The following is a 27,616-nucleotide window of genomic DNA, read 5'->3' as shown; positions in this document are numbered from 1 at the left end:
ATACTATATTCATTTGTGAGGCTGTATCCACATGTATTTCTTTGAACATAATACAAAGAGTTTCTGTCGACTGCCTTATCTGATTTTACTCCCTCTCCTGCCACCTACCGCTAAGTTCCCAAGGTCATGACTCATTATGTTTTTCTGTGGAAAAACACCAGAGGTGGGCTGTAATAAGTTTCGTTTTTGCTTTCATAGTAGGTATTGTTTTCATATTAAGCAACGCCCTTTCAACAAGCATATGTAAACCCTTGACTTGTGTATTCTTTTTATACTCCTGCGTGTTCAGAGCACCTGGCTGGGGCACACCGTTGTACCCTGGATGTATATCCTGTTTTCTATAAAGTTTTCGAAACAGGCAATCCTTGGCTGTGTTGATTCATTTCTCATTGAGCTATCTGTTGATACCATTCTCGGAGTTCAAAATTGAACTTCCCTGACAGAAGCTAAACGTTGTTTTTTTTTTTTTTTTTAATTACCACAAACAACAACTTGCTTTATACAGGGTCCCCCCAGGATTAATAAATCTAAATTCAAGACTTTTAAGACCTTTTTTAATGCCATTTCAACTGAAAATTAATACTTTTCTCGCACCTATTATTTAGATAATATTGAATCATATTAAAAAAATAAAGCACTGAACATCAAATTTAACCTCAATTACTAAGTGTGACAAAAGAATGCACATTTACTGAAGAATCAATTAAAACACATTTAAATATAAGGTCTTTCAGATTTTTTTTCCCAGGATAAAATGGATTTTACACTATTTTTGTAAAGCAACTTCAGAAATTACATTTGCAATACAACAGGTTTCCCTTTTAAGAGGACCTAGTCAAGGTTGTAGGTTGGTGATTGTCAAGTTGGTCACCTAAACTGGTGATTGTCAAGCTGGTCACCTTAACTGTAAAGTGCTTGGGAAAATCTTGCAATTGGCAGTTAAAGTTTAAAAAACAGCCACTACATGGCAGTAGTTTACCATTAATTACCACAAAATAAAAAAGCTACACATGACCATTTCCCTTGGTAATTGTTTTTTTCTAATCACATTACAAGTTTACAAAACACATGTTAATCCTTTGTTAGCTATTGAGGACATTTCTTTTAATCAGATAGAGAAAATCCATACTCTTATTCAATCAAGAAAAACATTTAAATATACCAGGATGTGTTTTACTATCACCTACATTATAATTTGCCTGTCACCATGCCATGTTATTCAGAACAATGTGACCTCGCGCTCGTTCCAATAATAGACAGTGTCAACAGTGTTGTGTATCTGAGGGTAATGGTGATCTACGACTCCGGTTTATCCATGCTACGGCTAGTGCACCTGCTAATACCCCATTGAACATGGCTAACTCTTGAGTTAAAACTGCGAAATTCACATTCATTCGAAAGGCAAACCGTGCAGAAATACATTATTGCATCTAACACATTTTAATTGGAGAAATTGGCAACTTACTTTGAAATGTTAAGCAGGTCCACTGCCTTCGCATGACCCATAAACTGCGACTCAAAGTATCTGGATGCGACTTGGTCGCCGATCCAATACCTCACATGCTGGTCCAACTGTTTGGACTTGGTTGTCTTGTTGAGGCTTTCGTCGAACATAACAACTAAGGCATCTGAGCAGTTCCTTACGTTAGCACACAGTACTGTGCGATTGCCTGCTGTTGTGATGTTCATGCTAATGATGCTAACAGCGCACACTCACGAGGTGCATTATGATTTGTAGTGCAGTGCATCGTAAAAATTCTACGCGTCATCTTCGTTATGGATTAAAAAAAAAAAAAAAAAACTTCGTCACGGATATAATTTAGGTCGCACTGAGATGTTCTTCAAAATTAAAACTACGGTGAAAAAATTCCAGACTTACAACAGCTAATTTAATACTTTTAATACCTTTCATAATGAAAAACTAAATTTAATGCTTTTTTAATACTTTTAATAACCCGCGGGTACCCTGTTTATCGGTAAAAGGGTAAAGGTCAAAAGTGTAAACTTTTTATTCGCTGTCCATTGTAGCGACGACTGTCCCTGAAAGGGCTAGGCTGCAGGCATCTGTCGCAATTTGCTGAATCAACATCCATTCATTAGCCCTACCTTGATTAGAGAACATTTCGCCTGGTAGACCATGCGGCACACATCAATCACAGATTTAGGGAGTGACCTCTGCTTCCCTTGTTCCACCCCCAAGGCACATTGGCTGACAAGCGAGAGCGCAACATGACCTGTTGAAAACAACCAAATTAAATCATACCAGGAAAAGCATCCAGTCATTTTTAACTAGCAGAGTGCTGGCCTGTTGCTTAGTTACCAAGGTCCTGATGTTTCAGCAAGCAGCACAGCAGCAGGCGGCCCACCTCCTCCACGGGGTGCTCAGGTGGGAAGGTGATGGGTGTGATAAGATGGTACTGCTTACAGCAACGCTCAATTTGGCAAAGGAAGTCCTGCAATCAACCAGCCGTGGAAGTGAATTGCCGTCCAGTTAGTCTATGTCGCTCAGTGGTTTACCTTCACAGTGTGGTCCTGAGTGTTGTTGTCTGCGATGGCTTGCAGGAAAGGCTGTGCGTGGTCACTGAGGGTTATCCGTCGAGTGTACAGTTTGGCTTTATCCGGCGCGGTGGTCCCCAGGGAGCTGCAGTGGTCTTCGTCCTTCTCCTCGTTGTAGTTGTAGTGGATTTGGCTAGTCTGCAGGCCCCCGGAGAAGATGGAGGACTGCAGCCATCCTGGGATAAATAGAGGCATTGAAATTAGTGGTGTGACAATTTATTGATATGGTGATATATCGCAAAAAATAATTGATAGCCAATAATATCGGTCGATAAATGCATTTTAAAATGACATCGTATAATATGGACATCGCTTTTGGGCCAATATAGATGTTGCCTTCAAAGTGAATGTAGAAGCCTTCTGCCTTTGTACAAGGTATGGTCACAGCTTAGCACAGCAGTTATGCTTATTGACATAGTGGTGCAATATAGGCACTTTTTCCATAACTTCAGTTGAAGTTGTTCTATCAGAATTTTTATTCGGAAAACCTTGAAGTTTTTAAAATTACCATAATTTTTGGAGGCTAAAGCCCCGACTTTTTCCCTCATTTTGAATCCTGCGGTTTATAGTCCAGTGTAGCTTATTTTTTAATTGATTTGGGTTAATAGGCAACACTTTATTTGACAGTGGCATCATAAGACTGCCATAAGACCGTCAAAATTATGACATGACACTATCAGGGCCATTAATGACTGCTTATGACGGTTGTCATTTAGTGTCATCCGGCAAATTACTGTATGTCACTAACTCCATTTATGTCTAGCCGGGATCTTTTATATCCATTCAAATGTGAAATAATTTGCCAGAAGACACAAAAGGAAATCTGTCGTAAGCATTCATTAATCCTCATGGCAGTGTCATGTCATAGTTATGATGGTCTGATGGTCTTATGGTGCCCCTTTTAAATAAAGTGTTGACAAATATCATAACTAGCAATATATGAAACAACTAAAACAGTAACTGAAGAAATAATTAGCACAGAACATGAATTTCGATTGTAATTTACATTTGTAGCGCTGCAATGCATGCTAGGAGGCATGTTGGACGACAACAGTGTTGACAGCAGGTGGCAGCAAAGGATGACTGTTTCCCGCAAGGGAGCAGTGATGGCCAAACGAAGCTTCTTGAAACAATGAAGAATGGGGTTCATTTGGTTTTATGACAATCTTATGATGCCGCTGTCAAATGAAGTGTTACCGGTTAATATATTTTGGTGTAAATATCCCATGATACATTGAGGACAGCTGCGGCTTATAGTCCTGTGCTGCTTATCTATGAACAAATACCGTTTCCGTGTCAAATTTGGTGGGTGGCGGCTTATAACCAGGTGCGCCTTATAGTCCGAAAATTACGATATCATTATTAAAGCATCCTGTGGGGCATCACAATACAATTACCCATAATATGTCAAGTCCACAACCGCATAGATCGGTATCGGTTTGATATCGGTATCCGATTTTGGGAGTGACAATATCGGTTATCAGTTAAAAAGTCTATTTACTACACCCACTAAGAATTGATACATCCTTTTAGAGAGATTTCACTTTAATAAAAGGAACCAACAGGTTGTTAAAGAAATTTTCTAGAATATTTTCTATTTTAACTCATTGGCTGCCATTGACATCGCTAGACGTGTAATCCATTTTGACTGGGTGGGCTGTGCAATTTATCTATAAAGTGAACCTACTGGTACATTCGAGCTCCATGAGTGACAAAGGGGTGCTCTTGGCCAGGTATGACGCGTGAAGACCCAGCAGTAGGCCCAAATTCCTCTCAGTGTCGATGAGAGGGGATGACAGACTGCTGAGGTCGGGAGTAGTGACCATCTCCTGGTTTGGCTGCGAATACAACAAAAAAAAAAAACACAACAACAACAACAAAAAGCGCTCATTAAGTTGGTTAAGTCACATTTTAATTTTGCCTTTATTATCACCTTGTGCGGTAAAAAGGAAGCAAATCCCTGCATATGTGTGGTTCAACATTTGTGCATTTCAATTTTGGGAGAAAACGGGTGCCTTGGCTTAGTATTTATTTGTTTATTTCATTTTTTATTGGCTTCATGAAGTTTGGGAAACAATGTGCCAGATTACATAATTTCTTGAAAACTGCCCAAATTTAAGTGATTTGCAGCCATTTTCAAACACTAGTATTCATCTGGTTCAGTCACAATGTAGTTTTCATTTTCACCATGATAACAGCCACCTTGTACAGTAGAACTACAGTAAATACCAGTATCAGTGTTTGGGATTTTATAATTTTTGGGTAAATGGCTCGATATTTCGACCTCTGCCAGTAGATGAAATCTACGTACGGCATAGGTTATGTATTTGGTTTCATATGTCTCTTTGTTTGTAGTCAAGATAACTCAAGCAAGAATAAAGGGATGATGAAATTCCCAAGATATGTTTGTTATATGAAACTTGTTTTATGAAACAGAAGAAGTGATTAAATTTGGGGGTAGTGAGGTCAAAGGTCACAGAACCAAATCGATTTTTTTCCTGTGTTCAAGATAACTATAGAACACATAAAGGCATTATCGAACTTGCAGGATATTATTATAAGATGAAACTGAAGAGGTGATTAAAATTATGGTCATGAGGTCAAAGGTCACAGGGCCAAATTTATTTTGCGTGCTTCGGCAAAGGTCTGCTTTCTCATGTATTGATTTACTTTAATTTTTAAAAATGCGTTTATATTTTTATCTATTGACATTTATGTAAATGGCATTGTTTTAAGTGATTTCCTGCCATTCAAGCAGTAAATTAACTAATTGATTGCCATTTACGACGACGGACGTCCAAACCATTCGGACCGCCACTCTCAGTCGATCGCTACTAGCATTCACAGTGTCACAGTAACAGTTATACCTCCATATAGTGACCAACACAGAAGGCCTGCATGGATTCTTTGGTGTCCTCGAACTGCAGAGCGGCTTCCAGAGCAACTACCGGGTCTTCTCCAGCAAACTGAGCTGTGAGAGCAGAAACGTTTTAGTACAAGTATAAAAATGTGTGGTGGATTTAATCATCTACCAAGGACGCTGTTTCCAGTGAGCGACTGGGACTGAGCTTGAAAGTCCTTGATGTCGTAGACGCGTCCGTCGATGACCGTCCAGAAACCGCCGTCTTTGTTGTGATTCTCCAAGTCAGCCTTGCGGATGAGGGAGACCTCTTCATTATTTTTGGAGCTCTGGCCCGTGAAGAATGAACCTAGCCCGAAACAAGGTTAAGTCAGTAAAGTAGCAAGTAGTGCTTGGGAAGTACGAGTGAAATTTTGGTGTACCCATGATGCCAGGCCACGCCAGATCCTCATTATCGTCCTTCTCGTGTCCAGGTGCAAGGTGATTGAATCTGTCGAGATGCTCCAGGAGTCCAGCCAGGAGCGGAATGGAGCCTGTCTCCTGCATTAGGCCGGCATCAAAGTTGAGGAGGAGGATGATAGACACCACCAACTCAGGCAGAAGCACACCTGCGAGATGACCGCAGACGGCAAGATTAGGTTTGGCGATTACATCAACTTAATCGTGGATAGACAAAAATGTGATCGGCTAGGACATATTCAATTGATGAAACGTAGTGGAAATGTAGCCTGACTTGCATTAAATACAAAACACATTTCAAATTCCATTGTTCCCAAAAATCTGTTAGCTTAATGCTAATTTACAATCGAAGATGCCTTTGAGGTGATAACCAAAATTAGCAATGCATGGCAAAACAATGAATATGAAATAGAATAAGACTCAAAAGCATGTGCTTTGTAATATGTGAAAAACAAGTTCTGTCAACTTTTTAGGGGTCGTTTTCTACTACTCTATGTTACTGTCTGTGCTTCTATGTAAAAAGGTGGCAGTTTATCTCATTCTTTTCTGCGATACCTCAAGAAAAGATACTCTTTTACGAGCAATACATTCATGTGAAAAAATTTAGGACACGCCATTAAATATTTAGTTCTTTATTAAGAAATGTTCATATAACAATGTCTGATCTTGCTTTTCTTTATTTCTGGAAAAGAAAGTGATTTAATTGCAGTTAAACAACAAAAAATAACATTGTTTTATTCAATAAACCAAATATCAACAAAAATGCATATTCTAACTGAAGAAAAAGTTAGGACACCCTACCACTTAGCAGCTAGTGTTACCCCCTTTGGCTGAAATAACTTCAGTGAGACGCTTTTTGTAGCCATCTACCAGTCTTTGACATCGGTCTGAAGAAAGTTTGTCCCATTCTCCAAGCAAAATACTTTCAGCTGTTTGAGGGGTTTTGTTGCATGTAAAGCCCGTTTCAAGTCACCCCACAGCATCTCAACGGAATTACGATCTGGGCTCAGCCATTCCAGGACTCTCCATTTCTTCCTTTTCAGCCAGTTCTTGGTTGATTTACTGGTATGATTTGGATCATTGTCATGTTGCAGGGTCCAGTTTTGCTTCAGCTTTAATTTTTTCACAGAAGATATCACACGTTCCTCAAGCACCCTTTGATACAAAATAGAATTCATGGTGGATTCTATGATGGTGAACTGGCCAGGTCCTGCTGTAGCAAAGCAACCCCAAACCATGACACTTCCACCTCAATGCTTCACAGGTCACATGGTTCTTTTCCTGGAATGCTGTATTGGGTTTACGCCATACATGTCCTCTGTTCTGGTGTCCAAATAATTCAATTTTAGATTAATCTGTCAAAAGAACATTATTCCAGAAGTCCTGGTCTTTGGCTACATTCACTCTCGCAAACTTCATTTTGGCCTCCATGTTCTTTTTCGAGAGCAAAGGTTTTATCCTTGCACACCTCCCATGAAGTTTAAACTTGTGAAGTCTCTTTCTGATTGTAGAGGCATGCACTTTCACATCAGTAGTAGCTAGAGCCTGCTGTAGGTCCTGTGATGACATTTTAGGGTTTTTGGAGACTTCTTTTAGCACCTCGCGGTCTGCTCTCGTGATGAACTTGCTTGGACGGCCAGACCTGGGCATGTTGGCAGTTTTTTTGAATGTCCTCAAATTGTAGACTATTTTCCAGACAGTGGAATGGCTGATTTTATATTTTTTTGAGATCTTTTGGAATCCCTTACCGGACTCCTAAGCGTCTAAAATCTTCTTTCTGACGGCCTCACACAGCTCCTTTGATCTTACCATGGTGTTTTCTCTCACTTCAACAGTCAGGGGCACACCAAACTAAATGTGAGGTTTAAATAAGTCAAGCCTCCTTCAAAACACTGGGCAATGATGTTCTATCATGTTCACCAAATGTGATACCCCTGTGTGTGATTTTAGCCATTTTAAGTGAGACTGAATGCGGGGGTTTCCTAATTTATTCCTCAACAGAAATTGCTTTTATTTAAAATTACATTTAACAGAAAGTTGTAAAAAAAAATCTTTTTTTCAGTTTTAATTGTTTAGTTCTATTACTTGAATCTCTCAAGATTGTTAAAATTAATTATTAAATATCCATATGAGCAAATATGTATGACTGTAGTTGTTTTTACGTTCATATTTACTTCATATGTGAATGAAAAGTTGAACTGTTGTCTTTTTTGTTTTCACTGCATTCTATTGGTTTAGGAAGAAAAATAAATATAATGAAGGGGGGAGAAAAAATAATCTTGATCACTTTTTATGGTGAGTACACACAGTCCTACACACAATTGACGCGATTCATAGGAATTGACCAATTGGCACGGCACTTCTTACCAGTCAGATCTCCTTCAATGACATGAGATACTTCAGCAAAATGGCGGTGCCCAGTGGAGGCAATGCTGGTGGCTACAGGGAGGATGTCGCCGATGTGGGTGCACAGCAAAGCGATGTACTTTTTCAACAGCGAGCCAACACCAAGGAGCTCCCGATCTGACAACAGAGGTTAACTTTTACTTCACACGCACTGAGGGAGTGGTTCTTAAATTTATTAAACTGACGCTCTACTCACCGTATCCGTAAACATTGACCTCATCTTTGACCCCAAGGTAGAGTTTGCTGACTAGCAGCCTCTGGAATCGTAGCAGAAGGTCCAAAGACGCAGATCGCTCCTTACTGTCATGTTCAGCCTCTAAATAATTGGAGATGCGCAGGTGTGCGATGTCCTTTAGCCTTGCGATTGTCTGCGACGCGATATTCCTGCAACATGAATTAAAATCTTTAGTCAAGGTACCCCTGTATGAGAATACAGGAAAGAAATGAAGTTATAGATACCTCAGAAGTTGCTGAACAAGCTGAACTAGAGGCAGTATTTGCTTCCCAGCTGACTCATAGATGCCGGTATTGATGAGGTCTTTATCCAGCATGGTACGGCAGCGCTGCATCGTGGATGCGTTAGCCTCTTGTTCATCGATCTCCTTCTCTTTTTGGGCCTCTTTCTTAGCCTCAATGTCCTGCGATCGACGAGCGACCAATGACGGACGGTTATTTTCAGAAAGGAAGTCAGAGGGTTCAATGTCTGACCTGTATCTCAGCAGCGATCGCCGCCTTCAGTGCGGATTCCAAGCCGCCGTCTGCCATCAAGCTGCTAACCAGCAGGTCGATCATAAAGCGGCGGCCAGGTGTCACGCTTCTCTCATTTCCTGATGCTGCAGCACACAAAAAGTTGCCTGTTTTAAAAGCACTTTAAGAAACACATTTTTAGACACATCACAAGTATTTTACTTTCTATAATTGAGATAGAAACAGGGGTTAAGTAGCAAAGCATACTCTGTCGTTAAGAAGTGTTATTTTTAGGGTTGATCCGATCATGTTTTTTTGCTCCAGATCCGATCCTGATCGTTTTGAGTATCTGCCGATCCCGATATTTCCCGATCCGATTGCCTTTTTTTTTGCTCCCGATTCAATTCCAATCATTCCCGATAATTTTTCCCGATCATATACATTTTGGGAATGCATTAAGAAAAAAATGAATAAAACTCGGACGAATATATACAGTACATTCAACATACAGTACATAAGTACTGTATTTGTTTATTGTGACAATAAATCCTCAAGAGGGCATTTACATTATTAACATTATTTCTGTAAGAGGGATCCACGGATAGAAAGACTTGTAATTCTTAAAGGATAAATGTGACTTTGTATATTGTGACTAAATATTGCCATCTAGTGTATTTGTTGAGCTTTCAGTAAATGATACTGTAGCCATTTAAATGTTCTGCCCAATTGCATGATGGGAAGTGCAACCATGACTGTGCGTAGTGGTACTAATTGATATATCTTCTCTGCGTTGGGAAATAATATTGGGTGTTAAGAAAAATATCATTTGCTACCTTTCTTCCCCACAATGCTTCCCACGATATTTCTAATCGTAGTGAGAGGGATTGTAAGGCTTTCGCCAATTAAAAAAAGGCCCCAAAGGCTGTCAAAATTCACTCTACTCATTATACGTTGCCTCTTAGCTCTATATATAGGTAAAACGGCGCCATTACAGATTGAACGCGACAATGCGTGAGTGGGTCATGCAGCGCATGCGTTAATTGCGTTAAATATTTCAACGTGATACTTTTTTTTTTTTTAATTAATTACCGCCGTTAACGGGATAAATTTGATAACCCTACCTTAAGCCTAAACTAAAGACTCTGGATGAGTGTAACATATTATCTCTGTAACATTAAATACAATAATAGAAAACGATTTAATTAAAATATATATATATATATATATATATATATATATTTAAAAAAGGCATGTCCGATATTTTTTTTGCCGATTCCGATACTTTGAAAATGACGTGATCGGACCCGATCGATCGGGACATCTCTAGTTATTTTGAATTAAAAATTGTTCACCAGCAGACTCTTAGTGTGATGATTGGATCAGGTCTCCATTTAATGCCAACATTAGCTTAGAAATGTCCACTCTGTCGTTGTAAAATAGCAACTGAAAAACTTGAAAGGTATTAAAACATTTTTGTTTTACAACTTGCTAGCTGAATCAAATGCTCATGGCCAAAAAAAAAATGTCCACCCTGTCATTAACCCAAGGCCTGCCACTAAGAGTAATAAACATATACGTGCAAAAGTGGTTTATCATTAGTTTCAAGCCACCTATTGTTCAACAGTATTACAAAACATCCCCTGTGTTGCACCTACCAGTTTACCATTTCAACTCTGTCATTGTGAAGTATTATTAATAAAAATTGTTCAACGGCACACTCTTAGTATACTAATTGGATCAGATCTTCAATAAATGCTAACATTAGCTTAGAAATGTCCACTCTGTCGTTGTGAAATATCAACTGAAAAACTTGATAGGTATTAAAATGTATTTGTTTAACAACTTGCTAACTGAATCAAGTGCTCATTGCCAAAAAATGTCCACCCTGTCATTAACCCATTGTCTGGCACTAAGAGTAATGGAAATCCAATTTAAAACTGCTAGCCATTTCTTTGAAAGCTTTCAATCTGTGTAAAAGTGGGTTATCACTAGTTTAAAGGCATCTATTGTTCAAAATGTATTACAAAAAAGTCCCCTCTGTGTCACCTACCAGTATTGGGCAGTAAAGAAGACAAGGCCCTTGCCCGCTCTTCCGCAGTGGGCAGCAGAACTGACCACCCGCTTTGCAGGACGGACTGAGCAGCGGCCTGCACAGTGTTGAGCACGCCCGCATTGCTAGCAAGCACCACCACAGTTTGCTTGAGATTGTTCAAGAGAGTGCTGCCGAGCCCCAAACCCAGTTCCTCTGGGTCAACCTGGTTACTAATGGCGGCGTGAAGCTGAAGAGAAAACATGATGAGCTTTGCACTATTAATGGGTGCCCAAAGAATGCCAAGGATGTTCATGTAAAGACTACCTGAAGCCTGAGCAGGTTAAGCGCGGCGACCACCATGCACTCCTTTTCCTGCGGAGGAGGCCAGTCCGAACTCCCGTCCATGCCCTCGCTGACCTGTCGAAGGAGTAGGTCCAGCTGCTCGAAGGTCGTGGGGCACACGTCCACGACAAACGGAACGCGCTGGCCAACAGACCACTCGGAGCACGAGGACCACACGAAACTCTGGAAAACGGTCAGATAATGTCAGCTAATGGTCATGCTCACATGTCAGCGAGCACGCATCACCTGTCCCGGGCCGCAGGAGATGCCCACGATGTGTTTAGACTCGAGGCCTGGAAGTGGCTTGGGGTGCTTCTTGTTGTGAAAGAGTGTGTCAAAGTGCTGCAGCTTGTCGTTGCTACCCCAGCTGTGCACTTCGCCATCGTCGGTGAGGACAAGGCAGTGCGATGAGCCCACTGCTACATCCACCACTTTCTTACCTGAACATAAAAAACAAACAGCAGCTCGTTATGACACGTACTTTTCATATTTAATTTTATAACTGTGCTAATTTATTTGTACAAAATATGGATGCAGCATATTTTTCAGACAATATACAGGTACTTTTTTCTCTACCTGTGGTTAACAACAAAGCAGCTAATTTATGGATTTTTACCCACCGATTAGCATCATGCTTTCTTGTTTCCTTCATTCATTTTGTGAACCTACGAGCGCAAGCGCAGTTTCTGAGTGTGGCCTGGTTGGTAGTGAAGAGAATAGTATCCTTTCCCATATTTACTGTTTGACTGTTTGTATTACTCCAACACACCCAATATAAAATAAATAGCATTTACATGATAGTTCAAGACAAACAAGCGGAATATATTTTATATTATGAACAGTTGGACTTGGAATGATTGGAATTTGCTGCGCCAAGACAACGGGCAGATAAAGGCATAACAGATACAGGACGCCTTCTGACCACGGAAGCCCAACGCGCGCGTCATGCAGCTGACTGTGCGAGATTGACGCTGACAAGCAAATGATAGGCAAGACATCTACAAGCCCACGTCTCCACCGCCAAATCCCGCAATCAGCTCTTCTGGACAGTGCAGAACAAATGACGGGACATCCTGCTTTACCACAAGGAACGCTGGACACCGAGAAGAATCCACGGCTGAGAATTTGAACACTAAGCGCTGTGGCTGACAAAATCTCCAACTCTGGTTGCCTTGGCAACAGTGACGCATGGACTCATCAGCCCAACCTGCAACAGAAAATTACCCTAAACAAAGCCCAAACACACCCTTCTCCCAGACCACAGGCCGCCTCACCAGAACCTTCTAAAGACAGAACTCTTTAGCTAGCGCTGTTTTTTCTCGGCAATCTTTTGTTGACTGTGATTTGTTGAACCTGGAGCCCGTTTTCCTCCTCGTCTGGGTCTTTTTGCTGTTCAGCCTTGCGGTCTGATTGCTGTCGACTTGGAATAAATTGTCAACTTGTGTTTCGAAACCTTTTTCCAGCTTTTAAAATGGAGTCAGTACAAGGGGTTAAAACTAAAGTGAACGCCTGGAGTTTGGCCTTTTGGTCGGGTTGTTGGTTTTGGGCCAGCCCGGGTCGTTGGAATTGCGCTAGAGCGGTTCCGGCAGTACAGCCGGCGTGATTCCAGCAATCTGGCTAAACGGTCAAATAGCAACAGTAGAATAGCATTCCCAAGGCTATGCTTGTTATAAGGAGAGCTACTAAGAGGTTTGAGAATTCTAAAAAAAATAAATTTGAAAAAAAAAAGAATATCCAATTTCCTAGGACATAGCTGTTTCTGCTAGTACGATGCTAACTGAGTTTGTTAGCCACAATGGGTATTTTCTGATATTTTTCGCCAAAACAGATGAACAACTTAAGGCTAATCATGAGGGGTTTGACAGCTTTAAAAAGAATAGACAGCAACAGTGTGCTACAATGAAGTTGCTATGCTAGCTACACGCTGACAGTTATTAGCTTCAAGTTCAAGTTAATATATCACAATGGGGGTTTTAAGAGAACTGTCTAAGAATTCAAAGTAAAGTGGATTTTATTTTTTCTTCCTTGTATTTATAGAGGCCTGTTTTTTAAATGAAGTCCTTTAGTCGTTTCGGACTGGTTGTGACCAAATTTCTAGAACTGCAGCTATCGATTATTTTAGTCAACGATTACTAAATGAACTAGTGAGTTTGAATAATCGAGTAATCAGATAAGGGACATAAAAAATTTTAAATTGCTGAGCAGAGCCTCAAACGGTATAAAAAAAAATAAAAATAAGTGGGGATCTAAGTACAACAACAGAACAATTGGCTAACTTACATAGCAAAAGACTAGCTTAATTGCTATAAAATGCTAACTATTTTTTTTTTTTACAATGCTCATGACAAATGGTTAAAACACATATTTCAACAAAAAAAAAACAGCTTAATATACCTATGAACTAAATTACAAACGCATTAAAAAAAACTATCTCAAACAAAATCTTAGCTTATATTGGTCTTAGCAGGGAGCAGATGGATTCAGCCATGTGAAATAAGTTATATTAACTGTTGCCACTAGAGGGCAGTGTATCCACCCAAATCAATAAAACTAAATGCAGACACTTTCAAAACAAACCAGTACAACGCCACTTTGTTAATTAAACGAATACTCGAAGCAGCAAAATTTAAATCCATTTTTTTTTCTAATCGAATTACTGGAGTTAATCTATTAATCGTTGCGGCACTTCAGATTTCCATGTAAATATAGTATGTTAAGACATGGACATATGATATATATAGTCACTATCGTTTAGTCTGAAATTGTATTTAATATGGGTGGTGCGGCTTATAGTCAAATGTGGGTCCTACTGGAATTCTCTAACCACTTAGATTAAACAGTAGTCGGCAGTCTTTTCTCACCCTGCAGACTGTCCAACAATTTCGGGTAGCGCACGTGTTCGTCCGTGCCGTGACCAAGACGTTGGTTGTCGCCCTTTCCCCACGTGTACACTTGTCCATCCTTGGTGAGCGCCAACGAGAACTGGCTGCCACAGCACACCTTGACGATGTCCAGATCCTGTAGCTTCTCCACCAGCTTGGGAGTCTTGGATCCGTCGCTGCCTCCTCGGCCCAGCTTGCCATAGTCGCCATCGCCCCAGGACCAAACTTGACCTAGATTTCACCAAGAATGTCAACGGAGCCCATCTTTTGTTCATGACTGCAAAGTAGGTTACCATTTTCAGTGACAGCGAGCGTTTGTGCATCTCCGCTGCCGCACGCAACATCCACAACTTTTATACCCTTCAGCGCCGTCACTAGCGCGGGCGTCATCTGGTCCTCGCTAGAGCCTGATAGTCAGAATGTACCGTTTTTACAAGTGAAGTAGCATTTTTCATTGTTTGATGGTGTGACGGTAACCAAGCTTACCGTGCCCCAGGCGGCCATAGTTGCCACGTCCCCACGTGTAGAGCTCGCCATCTGCGGTGATAGCGGCGCTATACGTGCTCCCACAGGCTACGTGCACCACCTGTTTACCCGCCTGCTTCCCATTGAAGGCGGCAATCATGGTCGGCTCGTCTATATATCTGTAATCCAAAAACTGAATTTCATGTATCTTTAAAAGCAGGTTTAAGAGAAGTGAACATAACACGTACGTGGTGTCGCCATGTCCGAGCCGTCCGCCATCACCGCAACCCCAAGAGAAAACTTCACCAGTGGATGACAAGGCTAAATAGTGCTGCCCTTCCGGGTGGGCTGCCAGTTTGATAATCTTCCTGGAGCTCAGCGCGTAAATGAGCATGGGTGCCAAAGTGGTGCTCTTGTAGTTTTGGGCGTAGACGGCGCCGCTGTTGGACAAGATGAGGAAACCCTTCTCCGAGCACACCACTTGAGTGACGCCCATGTTGGCGAGGGCTTTGCACTGGATTGGCCCGTTCAAGTTGGCGTAAAGCTTCCAACCCAGGAGGCCGCAGGCAATGACTTCCTGCATGTTCCCCTGAAACAACGCAGGGGATATACAGTGGTAATTGACTTTTCATCAACCGGAATTTTTTTTAACATGAAAATTATGCCAATTTAACCCATTGGCTGCCATTGATGGGGGATCTAAAAATTGCTTCAAAAATGAACAGTTTTTACATTGACTACAGTAACTTGGACATTTATATACTTAAATTTACTTTTTATTTGGAACTGTGTGTGAGTCTGTGTGTGTGTGTTCATTCTCTATGGACTCTATTTGCTATTGCATTAACTGTTTTATGGTGTCCTTTTACTATGGGTGCACGATATCCATTTTTTGAAACCGATACCGATATCGATAACCGATAATAAATATATAATTTTTTAAATGTATAATCTGAGTTTTTGAACACCTGGAGGTTTAAAAAAAATAGTGGTGGATTCAACATAGATTTGCCTTTGATCTCATCAGATTTTTCATAATGGCATTAACAAAACAGTGTGTTTCGCTTCTGCACTGCCCGACAGCCAGCTAAGAATGAAAGCACTTCCATAAACCACAAGGCTTGGTCTTTTCTTGCTTTTATGGGAAGACACTCGTCTTAATATTGTGAAAGTACAACAGAAAAATACACATATTCAATACTTAATATACAACAAACTGCACAATACACTTATATACACAACTATTATATGTATAGCATAGCACACTAGCTTGAGCTACTAAAGCATTGGCTGGCTTCTATAACACAACTTATGAAGTTCTGTACATATGACCCTTCACCACAGAAGTAAATAAATTTTGGACATCCTTATGTAATAGTAAACATAAAATACTTACATATATTTCCAAGGCGGAAACGTAATGAAGCATTCACGACTGTCAATGCTACCGCTAGACACCGCAATGTGTAAGTGATTGAACCAAGCTACTGTTAACAAAAAATAGGTGCATTGAATTATTCTAACCAGCAGGTGGGAGCAATGCCCCGCAAATGGTCAACTGATTTCCCATATTATTGTGTAAACTGCAAAGCCAGAACAGTACATATTATCGGTCCTATTATAAATGTTATTGGATTTATCGGGATGACGTCATAATTCCTATTATCGGACCGATAATTATCGGACCAATAATTATCGTGCACCAGTACCTTTTACTTTTACTACATTCCAGCCGCACTTATAAGGAACCTAAGCAATGCTAGGCCATACTACTCAATAAATCCATCCAGCATTTTTTTATTTTTTTTTTTAAATTTAAATCAGCCCTGATTTCGAGTTTTCCTAAGTGTAGATTTTCTGAACCTTGGCCCCAACAACCCAGCACAAGTTGTATGCCCTGCAACGCCGGGCATACTACTTGTAATCGTGTGTTGAACATGGCCATTGACAAGTTTAACATGTGAACTCTGTCGCTGTGAAGTATTATTATGAATTAAAAATTGGTAAAACTGGATCATGTCTCCATTAAATGCTAACATTAGCTTAGAGATGTCCACTCTGTCGTTGTGAAATATCAACTGAAAAACTTGATATTAAAATGTGTTTGTTTTACAACTTTGTAGCTGAATCAAGTGCTCATTGCAAAAATGTCCATGTCATTAACCCATTGCCTGCCACTAAGAGCAATAGACATCCAATTCAAAACTGCTAGCCATTTCTTCAAAAGCTTTAAATCTGTGTAAAAGTGGGTTTTAAGGCACATATTGTTCAAAAGTATTACAAAAAAAGTCTCCTGTTTTGCACCTACCAGTATTCGGCAGTAACGAAAACAAGGCCCTTGCCCGCCCTTCCACAGTGGGCAGCAGAACAGACCACCCGCTCTGCAGGACTGGCAACGACGGGCATAATACTTGTGCAAACTAGTAGTTACCCAATACAATGATACAACTACACTGAAAAAAATAAAACTTTTTTTCAGTTCTGAAACAATATCATTCAATGCCAGCCATTCCATTTAAACTGGATTCAACGTATATTACTGTCAATGGCAGCGGATGAGTGAAAGGCACCTAGGGGCCTCAGTCACCTTGTGCGTGGAGGGTGAGTTGAGTTGCGGGGGGCTGCGAGGAATGGCCAGGCGGTCCAGGTGGGCCAAGATGACCACGGCGGTCTGACGCAGGTCAATGGCCAGATCATTGTCCTGGGGCAAAGTCAGGTAACGTAGGAAACTCTCGTTTGGACTCAGTGGTGCTGAGAGGATCTGAAAAGGACAAAGTGATGACTTTTTGATATCTCAATTCAGCGTAAATGTTTGAAGACAGTGTTAGGTTTTCAAAATAAAGTGTTTTTTCTTCTCATACTAAAATCTATCTAACCCGCTTTAATTGAAAACTAGATGTTAACACTGACCTCAGGTTCTTCGTCTAGAATTGCTTCCTCCTTGCTGCTGTGAATGCTCTTGAAACGTTGCAGAAGTGGCAGCAGGGGAGCACTGGTGCCCTGCGTGGAGCGCTCGTTGTCCATCTCTTGAGTGCCGCTCTCCCACAGGCGTAGCAGCAGCAGGATGGCGGCCAACAGTTGACTGCACAGACCCAGTCACCAGTTGAACCCAAATGGCTTACTGTGAAAAAGATTTGTGAGGGTACCTGAGCGTTCCCCTCTGTACAGCCAGCTCTAGCAGGATGGCTAGCGCCAGGTGCTGGTCCTGAAGGGGGACATTGGCCTTGGTGCTGGCGTTTCCATGAATGTCGCTGCAATGTGAGAAAAAATGTGAGAAAGCGAGCGGATCGGGTTGGAAAAAGTAAGCAGCAGGCTCACCTGAGGAACTTGGTGGCTCGCTCGACCACCTCCAGCCACACGGACGACACAGTGCCCTCGTCAAACAGCGTGGCCTCGGGTAGTGCTCGGAGGGCGTCCAGAGATTCCTGAAGGAGCTCACTGCACAGGTCCGCGTCATCACCTGTATACACCACAGAGGATTATATCAAAAGCCAGGAGTTGAAACCTATTGAATGCGGAGGTTATGGGTTCTGTATGTTTGTACTAAAGATAATCAAGAATGTACAAAACGATTATCAAACTTGCAGGATATGCTTGTAATATGAAACAGAATAGCTGAATTGATTTTGGGGTCATGAGATTAAAGGTCAAAGGTCACAGAGGTTTGTATGTTTCTGTTCAACATAGTTCAACAACAAATAAAGGGATTATTATCAAAATTGCAGAGTATATTTTTAATACAAAACAGAAGAGGTTATTAGATTTTGGGGTCATTAGATTAAAGGTCAAAGGTCACTAAGGTTTGTATGTTCATGTTCAACGTAACTCAAGGATAAATCAAGGGATCATCAAATGTGCAGGATATGTTTGTAATATGAAACAGAAGAGGTTCTGTATGTTTGTACTAAAGATAATCAAGAATGTACAAAGGGATTATCAAACTTGCAGGATATGTTTGTAATATGAAACAGAAGAGCTGATTTGATTTTGGGGTCATGAGATTAAAGGTGAAAGGTCACAGAGGTTTGTATGTTTCTGTTCAAACAACAAAGAAAGGGATTATTATCAAAGCAGAGTATATTTTTAATACAAAACAGAAGAGGTGATTCGATTTTGTGATCATGAGATTAAAGGTCAAAGGTCACTAAGGTTTATATGTTCATGTTCAACGTAACTCAAGGACAAATCAAGGGCTCATCAAATGTGCAGGATATGTTTGTAATATGAAACAGAAGAGGTTATTATATTAAAGGTCAAAGAGGTTTGAACATTTGTGTTCAACATAATTCAAGAACAAATAAACAGATTTTTATCCAACTTTCAGGATATATTTTAACACGAAACGGGAGAGGTGAGTAAAATTTGGGTTCACAAGGTCAAAGGTCAGAGAGGCCAGAAAATGAATTTCAAGATAAACCCTTTCTTTGTTCTTGAGTTATGATCAAACTTGCAAAATGTTTGCAATATGAAACGGGAGATTCATTTTTGCAGTAATGAGGTCAAAGGTCAATTTTCACACAGGTCAGAAAAAAAATTTCGAATCATTTATTTTATACTTCAAACTAGTGCCCTCTCTGCACTAGGTGATGCTGCTCTAGTTTTCAGTTTTTCCCCCCAATTTTGTTGTTGTTGCAGTGTGTTAGCAAACTCAATTTTGCAGCTTTGAAACAGATCTCATACGAGGGTTAATATTTCTGATTTCGGTTTACAACCCAGGGTAAGGCTTTTAAAGAGAATTCAGGTTTCCAATCAAAAATGTAAATACAACATGCTGTTCAATTCAAATTAAAAATCCTAGCAAAATTAGTTGCCTATGGTTGCCTACTTATGAAAACTAGTCTGTAGTCTTCTTACCCGATCTCCAGGCCCGACGCAGGAAAGCGAAAGCGAACGACAGCGCCGCCCGGGACCCCACCATGGCCAAACCTTCAACACTTTTGCTGTCTGGGCGTGGCCTAAAAGAACCAACAACGCATTCAACTGCAAGAACCTCAAATTTAGACTGCATAGAGCATGTGTCGCCCTACATTTTATTGTCAGTGGTGGGACGCGGCAGGCTGACTGGGGTCTTCCAGGAAAACTTCTCCTTTTCTTCCATGCTGTAGCTTAGCGAGATGTGATAGCGCTCCAGGATGACAAGACGTTGGCAGAGACGTCGAGCTGACAGCGTGCTTTTGGCCATCTGGGCTGACAGCTTCTGCTGGTCGTCCACCAGCACCATTAAGCAGTCTTTTAGCTCTTTTTCATCTGGAAAAACACATTTCTGATTGTTTATGAAACTTTACTTGGAGCAAGGATGATCACGTTTCAGTGCTTAACAGCGATAGGCCTACAATCCATTTTGGCTAGGAGGGTTGGCAGCGAAACAGATTGAACGTCTGTCGCCATTTGTGGCGAACAAGATAGCGCTAGCAAACTTTTTGAATCAACAGTTGTCCTCGCCGGGTCACAGCTACCACGGACGAGACGGTCAAAATAGCCACTCGGAAATCCACTTAAGCTTTTTACATAAGCTGGACTGGCCAGGGGCTGTGAGAGTGAGGTGGTCTCAGCTGTGTGTAGACATCAGGCTGGTTGTCTACATGGTTTCAAAGTTTGTCAATGAGCTGAAGTTGACGATGCATAATTTCTTTGAATCTTGAGATATTTGTCTAATACGGAAGCGTATTGCTACCACCCTGGTTAGGTCATGTTGATGATAATGATCACGTATTTACATGATTAACACGTATTTACTAGAGCTGTCAAATGATTAAAATTTTTAATTGAGTTAATTACAGCTTAAAAATTAATTAATCGTAATTAATCGCAATTAATCGCAATTCAAACCATCTATAAAATATGCCATATTTTTCTGTAAATTATTGTTGGAATGGAAAGATAAGACACAAGATGGATATATACATTCAACATACGGTACTTAAGGACTGTATTTGTTTATTATAACAATAAATCAACAAGATGGCATTAACGTTATTAACATTCCATGGATAGAAAGACTTGTAGTTCTTAAAAGAAAAATGTTAGTACAAGTTATAGAAATTTTATATTAAAACCCCTCTTAATGGTTTTGTTTTAATAAAATTTGTAACATTTTCAATCAAAAAATAAATTAGTAGCCCGCCATTGTTGATGTCAATAATTACTTGCACAATGCTCATGGGTGCTGAAGCCTATAAAATCAGTCGCACGCAAGCGCCAGTAGAGGGCGGCAAAACTCCATAAAACACAACAAGTGAGCGTTGTACTGTCATTTAAATCTGAGCGGGGCATCTGCGTTAATTGCGTCAAATATTTTAACGTGATTAATTTTAAAAATTAATTAATGCCCGTTAACGGGATAATTTTGACAGCCCTAGTATTTACAGATCACATTTTTACATGATAATTGTCACGTATTTTACTCGGCAGTTATCCCATATTTACTGATTACGTTTGCACATCATAGTGATCACGTTTGTACATGACATTTAACACGTTTTTACACAATACCATTATAAAAAAACGTGATACTTAACTTTTTTTTCCAGGTGGCAGCAATACGCTTCCATAGTCTAAAGCGGTTTCCATTTCGCTGTAAATGGTAGCCATTGAGTTAACTCATTTAAGAAAAATCTGCCTTTTTCTTTTTTTTTCTTAAATGGTTGAATGTCATTCTTTGTTTTGTGTTGCAATGTGTTTTTTAAAATCCAGGCTTTCCTACTCTTTATTTTTTTCTAATAGCGTACCGCATGTAATCCATAACGTTTGCTCATTAATATTCACGACGTTAGCAACTGTTGCTAGGGGGGTCCAACTCGCCTTTGTCCCTCATGCTAGATGCATGTAAATAGTGTACGAACAAGATGTTTCCTGAGCTAAACCTAACTAATTCTGTCCGAAAATTATGTCGCTAGTGCCATATTCACTGGTAAAGATGTGGAAGAACATACAAATGTTCAGTTAAAGAGCTGGCTTGAGTGTCGAGGGCTGAAAAAGACGGGGAAAAAAGCTGACCAGATCCAGAGGTAGCTTTTTTATCGACACCTTTTTCTTGTGTGTATTGCCTTACACCACTGACGATGACATTTTCCTGTTTCAACAAGCTATCCTTTACCAGCATATGCCCTGTCTTTCTTATATATTATATCCTCTGGTTGTCTTATGTCTCTGACTATTCTTGGGGTAATCTATATTGCTATTTCTGTGTAGCGATCACAAATGCTACTCAATGACAGCCAACGAACACTTTAATTTTTTCATTAATAGCAAATCTAAATTCTGTTAATTTGTTTACATGTCCCCCTTACTAAGGTAGTTTCTTTACAACAGAAAAGGTAAAGCTGTTAAATCTAGAGGCTACATGTAGGCATGAACAGGCTTACTGCAAAAACACAAAGGGCAAACATGGCTAATTTATTTAAATATCCGTATTTTTGAAAAATAGACCTACATGACTATTGTGCCATATAAATACAATTTTAATTGTTTTTTTAGGTCATTCATTGTCAGACAGAAGCAGCACGGCAAAGCGCCACGCTAAAAAATAGGTAAAAATATCAAAATGGCATATCTCTTTGGGCAGGCAATGGATCAGGAGATCTAGAGGACCCCAACTCAATATGTTTACTCCATATGAAGGTGAAAGACTTCACCTTGCTGGCCTTAAATTGGTCTTTTGGACGTCCACATAAGTTGATCCATTGTTCACATTTTTTCCCCTCTGAGTTTTTGGCTACGAGAAACATGTGAAGAAAACATCCTTCATATGTGGACGGTAGTAGTGTTGAGAGTCGAATCTACAAGTTCCATAGCAGCAGTATTTACTTTGCATGTTCTTTTTTTGAAAGATTACCGGCAGAAAATAAGCAGTACTTGCATTGGTTGTATGCGAGCGCGCTTCTATGTTGACCCCCCCCCCTTCTGGTTTACGATAGTGACGTCACGCTGCCTTGCAGTCTAAAAATAGCATTTGTGCGGTACGCTACTGGATGAATGTCATCTTTTGGTTGTTTTGTCATGTGTTTTTTTTTTTGTTTTTTTTTTTAATAAAATGCAGATTTTTTGCATTTTTCAATTTTCTTTCTTTTTTTTTTTTTTTATAAATAGTTAAATATTATCTTGCTCCTGTGTGTAATGTATCAATCAAAGTGTTTTTTAATATGTCTTAAATTTTTTTTTTTTTTTTTTTTAAACGCTAATTTTGAATGTTTTTTTTAATGCAGGTTTTTTTTTGGCACTTTTTCAGTGGTTGAATGTCCTTTTTGTCTCGTGTTGTACTGTAATGTGATTTTTTTGCAGTTCTGCCTGTTTTTTTTTTTTTTAAATGAATGAATCTCACCGTCTTTGTCTTGTAATTAAAATAAAAATTTTGTTAATGATTGAATATTGTGTTGCTATGTGACAATGTGTTTAAAAATAATAATAATACAATTTTGAAAAACAGTTACGCTCCCCCCCCCCAAAAAAATTCAGACAAAAAAATTTGTTCGCAGTCAGCATGTGAGCATCCACATCATATCACCCAACTTACAACATGAAGCAACTGAACTACAGCACAGAGAGCATTTTCTCTGGTGAGCAACTTATCAATAGTTATTTTAGCTTGAAAACTGCTGACGTGCAAGATATGAGTGGGTGTGGATGAGCAGGAAGTGTGCCGTTTGAACCTTCAGCCTGGATGGCGGTGCGCTCATCCATGCGGTGCTCCACTTACTGATGATGTCATTTCCTGAATCAATATTAAGACGCAGCCCTACCCTGATAGGCCCCCTGAACTCAACTTAAAGCTTATCTCCTTCGAGCATGAAGTCGTCCTACCCAGTCGCATCTGTGAACTTACACATTATCGCCACTCAAAATGACACGGGGAGTAAAAATAAATAAGTTGTGCACATGCACACATTCGCTCACCTGGCTGGCGTCCCCAGTCCCAGGTCTCGATGATGGAATGGTGGAAAGCCGGGGTCGCCGTAGGTGCCGCCTCCTCCTCGTTGGCTTCATCCTTCTTCTGACAGTTAAAGCAACCCGAGCAGTCTTCTGCAGGGCAGCGTCAGTTTTAGGCAATGTGTTTATAAATAGTTCATGGATTAAGAAATGTATCCGAGTAAATTCGTTGTGAAGAACAAAAACATACCTGGGTACGGCGAGTCCTCTACGTTAAACGTTATCTCCTCATCCTTTACCATTTCGTTCCACATCTCGCTCAGACCTTCGGCGGAGAAGGCCCACTGCCAAATAAAAAACGTACAAAACAAAAAATGTATATGATCAATTGTATGTTCTTGATGTATATATATATTAGGGCTGTCAAAATTATCGCGTTAACGGGCGGTAATTATTTTTTTTTAATTTATCACGTTAAAAAATTTGACGCAATTAACGCACATGCCCCGCTCAGATTAAAATGACAGCACAGTGAAATGTGTACTTGTTGTGTTTTTCAGAGTTTTGTCGCCCTCTGCTAGAGCTTGGGTGTGACTGATTTTATTGGCTTCAGCACCCATGAGCATTGTGTAAGTAATTATTGGCATCAACAATGGCGGGCTACTAGTTTATTTTTTGATTGAAAATTTTACAAATTTTATTAAAACGAAAACATTAAGAGGGGTTTTAATATAAAATTTCTATCACTTGTACTAACATTTTTCTTTTAAGAACTACAAGTCTTTCTATCCATGGATCGCTTTAACAGAATGTTAATAATGGTAATGCCATCTTGTTGATTTATTGTTATAATAAACAAATACAGTACTAATGTACCATATGTTGAATGTATATATCAATCTTGTGTCTTGTCTTTCCATTCCAACAATAATTTACAGAAAAATATGGCATATTTTATAGATGGTTTGAATTGCGATTAATTCCGATTAATTAATTTTTATGCTGTAATTAACTCGATTAAAAATTTTCAACACCTCCGTGAAGTTGGACCCCCATCATATGAGAATTTATACAAAAATTGCGTCAATTGTTTGAACTACGTTAGTGCTGCTTTCGTTTTTGACATTTTTACAATTCTTTTAAGGTCAATCTGAGGTCAACCAGCCCTCCATTTTGATTAGAAATGGCTAAAAATTGTGTCAATCATTTTTGCTTTGTTTGTGCTGCAAAATTTTGTTTGTGCTGCAATGTTTTTTTGTTTGTTTTAGATATTCTGCTTTTAATATATAGTGACGACATCACGCAGCTCTCCATTCACTGCAAAATGGACCAGAACTCGTTCCATTCGTTTGTACTACATTTGTGGTGGTTTGTGTTGTAACGGTTTTGAAAATATTCCACTTTTAATTTGTGATGACATCACATCACACAGTCCTCCATGTATTGCAATATTGTGTACAAAGTAGTACAAACAAACGGCACCAGTTCTGGTCCATTTTGCAGTAAATGGGGGGCTACGAGTTACGTTATCACTTCAAATGAATGTCTCAAGATCTAATAAACCACAGCAACAAAAACTAATTTTCTTCTAGCACAAACAAACGACACCATTTTTAGCCATTATTACATTTTTAGCCATTATTATTCAAAAGGGGGGGCTGGCTGACCTTAGATTGACCAATAAAATAATTGTAAACATCTCAAAAACAATAGCAGCACAAACAAAACTTTTAATAGCACAAACGAGTGACATAATTTTTGTATCAATTTTTTCAAAAAGCTTTGAATCAAATTTTGCTGCTTCAAGTATTCGTTTCGTTAGAGTGACGTTGTAATGGTTTGTTTTAAAAGTGTTTGCATTAAGTTTTATTGGTTTGAGTGGATACACTGCCTTATAGAGGCAACAGTGAATATGACATAACTTTAAAATGGCTGAATACCAACAAAAGCTAATATGTTTTTTATGCATTTGTAATTTAGTTTATAGGTATAATTAGCTGTTTTTTCTTTTTCTTTTTTTTGGGTGGGAATATGAGTTTGAACGATTTGTTAAAAGTATTGCTTTAAAAAATAAAAAATAAACAAATTTAAAAAAGCATTTTATAACATTTAGGCTAGCGGACTTTTGCTATGCAAGTTAGCCATTTGTTCTTTTGTTGTACTCATATATTAAGATGTTTTAATACTGTTTGAAGCTAAGATCAGGTATTTTGATTTACTTTTTTTTAACTGAAAGTGCAATTCGGCATAGTTTGAAGAAACACAATTTTTCTAATTTATTTGCACCTATTGCTCTTTTGTAAGTGCAATCTTAGCAAGCCTTTGTTTAACATCTCCTAAAATTTATTCTGCAACGCATTAAATGTTCCTAATCCAATTAGTTGATTATTCGAGACGTCCAATCCGTTTAAAGTGGGAGGGATGGCAGAATGTTCATTCGCTGCCACCCTCCCAGTTCAAATGACTAAGACGTCTACTCGTGATAAAACTCAATTCACAGCAGATGGATGAAAAAAATTAGTTTTGCTGTTTGTTACTTGTTTTGTAAAATATTGAAGAATGATTTATCTATAATTATATCACCATATCGATGATCAAGATAACCGAGATTAACCTCCAAATTATCTTCTCCTCGAAAGCTGTGCTGACCCATTGAAAACACATCACGAATATGCATGGCGATGGCCGGAAATTAGTTCATGGCCATGGAAAGCTTTCCAATTTTGAAAAACATTGGAATTTTGCAACCCGACAGTTTACTTCTATGTGGATTATTGTGTCACCTGTAAATCTATTTTGAGCCATTTGTCATGAAAACAGCTCTGAGCATCGAGGTTAAAGGATCGAGAAGGCATCTTCCCACCTCCTCCCCTGCTCCTCTCTCGGCTGCAAACGCAGCCAACCTGCAATTATTAAAAAGCCAAGATGAATGTGACATACAGTGAATGTGACATACAGTGAAAAAAACAAGTACTTGAACACGGTGCTATTTTGCTATTTTCTAAGTTCTCCCACTTAGAGATCATGGAGGGGTCTGAGATTTTTATCGTAGATGTACAGTATGTCCACCGTAAGAAATATAATCTAAAAAGAAAAATCCAGAAATCACAGTTTATGATTTTTTAACGATTTGTTTAATACACATACAAATAACTATTTGAACACCTGAGAAAACGAATGGTAATATTTGGTACAGTAGCCTTTGTTTGCAACTACAGAGGTCAAACGTTTCCTGTAGTTTTTCCACCAAGTTTGCACAAACTGCAGGAGGGATAATGACCCACTCCCCCACACAGACCTTCTCTAGATCAGTCAGGTTACTGGGCTGTCGCTGAGAAACACAGAGTTTGAGCTCCCTCCAAAGGTTTTCTATTGGGTGTAGGTCTGGAGACTGGCTAGGCCATGCTAGAACCGTAATATGCTTCTTATGGAGTCACTCCTTGGTTTTCCTGACTGTGTGCTTTGTAGGGGTGTAACAGTACAAAAAAATCTCAGTTCGGTATAGAGCTGAAACGAGTACTCGAGCAACTCGAGTAACTCGAGTTTAAAAACTGATCCGAGTAATTTTATTTACCTCGAGTAATCGTTTATTTTGACAGCTCTAAGCATCACGTTTTGCTCGGACTACTTTTAATGCGGGACAACGCGCTGTCACGTGCGGAGAGGAAGAAGGAAAAAAAAAAAAACCTACTGCAGCCGACAGCCGCCACAAACGACGCCGACGTTGCTAAATACTAGCCCACACGATGCTACGTTGGTAGCAGGTAGCGTCTGATGAGTCTCATAGAGATCACATGTATGTTGAACTAGATGCTAAATGACAGACTCGGCCGCGTCTGGGCAGCGTTAGTAAACAGCCGCCATCTTAAAGCAGTAGAGCGCTAAGCGCTAATAAATAAGTTTAACATTACTGTCACTAGCTCACATAACGTTAGCCCTGCGGAGGGCTAGGTTTCTATTAATTATGACCACTGTCGACGCGTGGCTAACGTGTCTTACATACAGGCTTTAACATAACATAGTGTTGTGGAGTGATGAGGGTGTAAAATAAAAACTCAAAAA

General features: G+C 39.7%; 1 protein-coding gene across 3 annotated transcripts in view; it reads right to left on the bottom strand.

Moving 5' to 3' along the window:
• Positions 1 to 27,616, bottom strand: part of herc2 (HECT and RLD domain containing E3 ubiquitin protein ligase 2) — a 118,833-nt gene that overhangs the window by 86,386 nt on the left and 4,831 nt on the right. For all 3 annotated transcript variants that reach the window (XM_057840738.1, XM_057840736.1, XM_057840737.1), the window contains exons 2-28: positions 26,338 to 26,457; positions 23,805 to 23,898; positions 23,582 to 23,707; positions 19,717 to 19,936; positions 19,544 to 19,644; positions 18,008 to 18,149; positions 17,836 to 17,940; positions 17,600 to 17,771; positions 17,277 to 17,450; positions 14,938 to 15,278; positions 14,711 to 14,868; positions 14,518 to 14,631; positions 14,204 to 14,455; positions 11,589 to 11,782; positions 11,325 to 11,525; positions 11,019 to 11,247; positions 8,990 to 9,114; positions 8,741 to 8,919; positions 8,478 to 8,665; positions 8,243 to 8,398; positions 5,839 to 6,024; positions 5,589 to 5,765; positions 5,424 to 5,527; positions 4,244 to 4,394; positions 2,518 to 2,732; positions 2,321 to 2,453; positions 2,107 to 2,234 (exon numbers count right to left, since the gene is read on the bottom strand). In XM_057840738.1, coding sequence (XP_057696721.1) covers positions 2,107 to 2,234; positions 2,321 to 2,453; positions 2,518 to 2,732; positions 4,244 to 4,394; positions 5,424 to 5,527; positions 5,589 to 5,765; positions 5,839 to 6,024; positions 8,243 to 8,398; positions 8,478 to 8,665; positions 8,741 to 8,919; positions 8,990 to 9,114; positions 11,019 to 11,247; positions 11,325 to 11,525; positions 11,589 to 11,782; positions 14,204 to 14,455; positions 14,518 to 14,631; positions 14,711 to 14,868; positions 14,938 to 15,278; positions 17,277 to 17,450; positions 17,600 to 17,771; positions 17,836 to 17,940; positions 18,008 to 18,149; positions 19,544 to 19,644; positions 19,717 to 19,936; positions 23,582 to 23,707; positions 23,805 to 23,898; positions 26,338 to 26,409 — 4,437 coding nt within the window. In that variant the 5' untranslated portion in view covers positions 26,410 to 26,457. The remainder of the gene's footprint in view (positions 1 to 2,106; positions 2,235 to 2,320; positions 2,454 to 2,517; positions 2,733 to 4,243; positions 4,395 to 5,423; positions 5,528 to 5,588; positions 5,766 to 5,838; positions 6,025 to 8,242; positions 8,399 to 8,477; positions 8,666 to 8,740; positions 8,920 to 8,989; positions 9,115 to 11,018; positions 11,248 to 11,324; positions 11,526 to 11,588; positions 11,783 to 14,203; positions 14,456 to 14,517; positions 14,632 to 14,710; positions 14,869 to 14,937; positions 15,279 to 17,276; positions 17,451 to 17,599; positions 17,772 to 17,835; positions 17,941 to 18,007; positions 18,150 to 19,543; positions 19,645 to 19,716; positions 19,937 to 23,581; positions 23,708 to 23,804; positions 23,899 to 26,337; positions 26,458 to 27,616) is intronic.

The sequence above is a fragment of the Corythoichthys intestinalis genome, chromosome 7 (assembly GCF_030265065.1).
Source record: "Corythoichthys intestinalis isolate RoL2023-P3 chromosome 7, ASM3026506v1, whole genome shotgun sequence".
NCBI classification, from domain to species: domain Eukaryota; kingdom Metazoa; phylum Chordata; class Actinopteri; order Syngnathiformes; family Syngnathidae; genus Corythoichthys; species Corythoichthys intestinalis.
The sequence above is the reverse complement of the archived record's forward strand: the minus strand, read 5'-3'. Positions and strand labels throughout refer to the sequence as shown.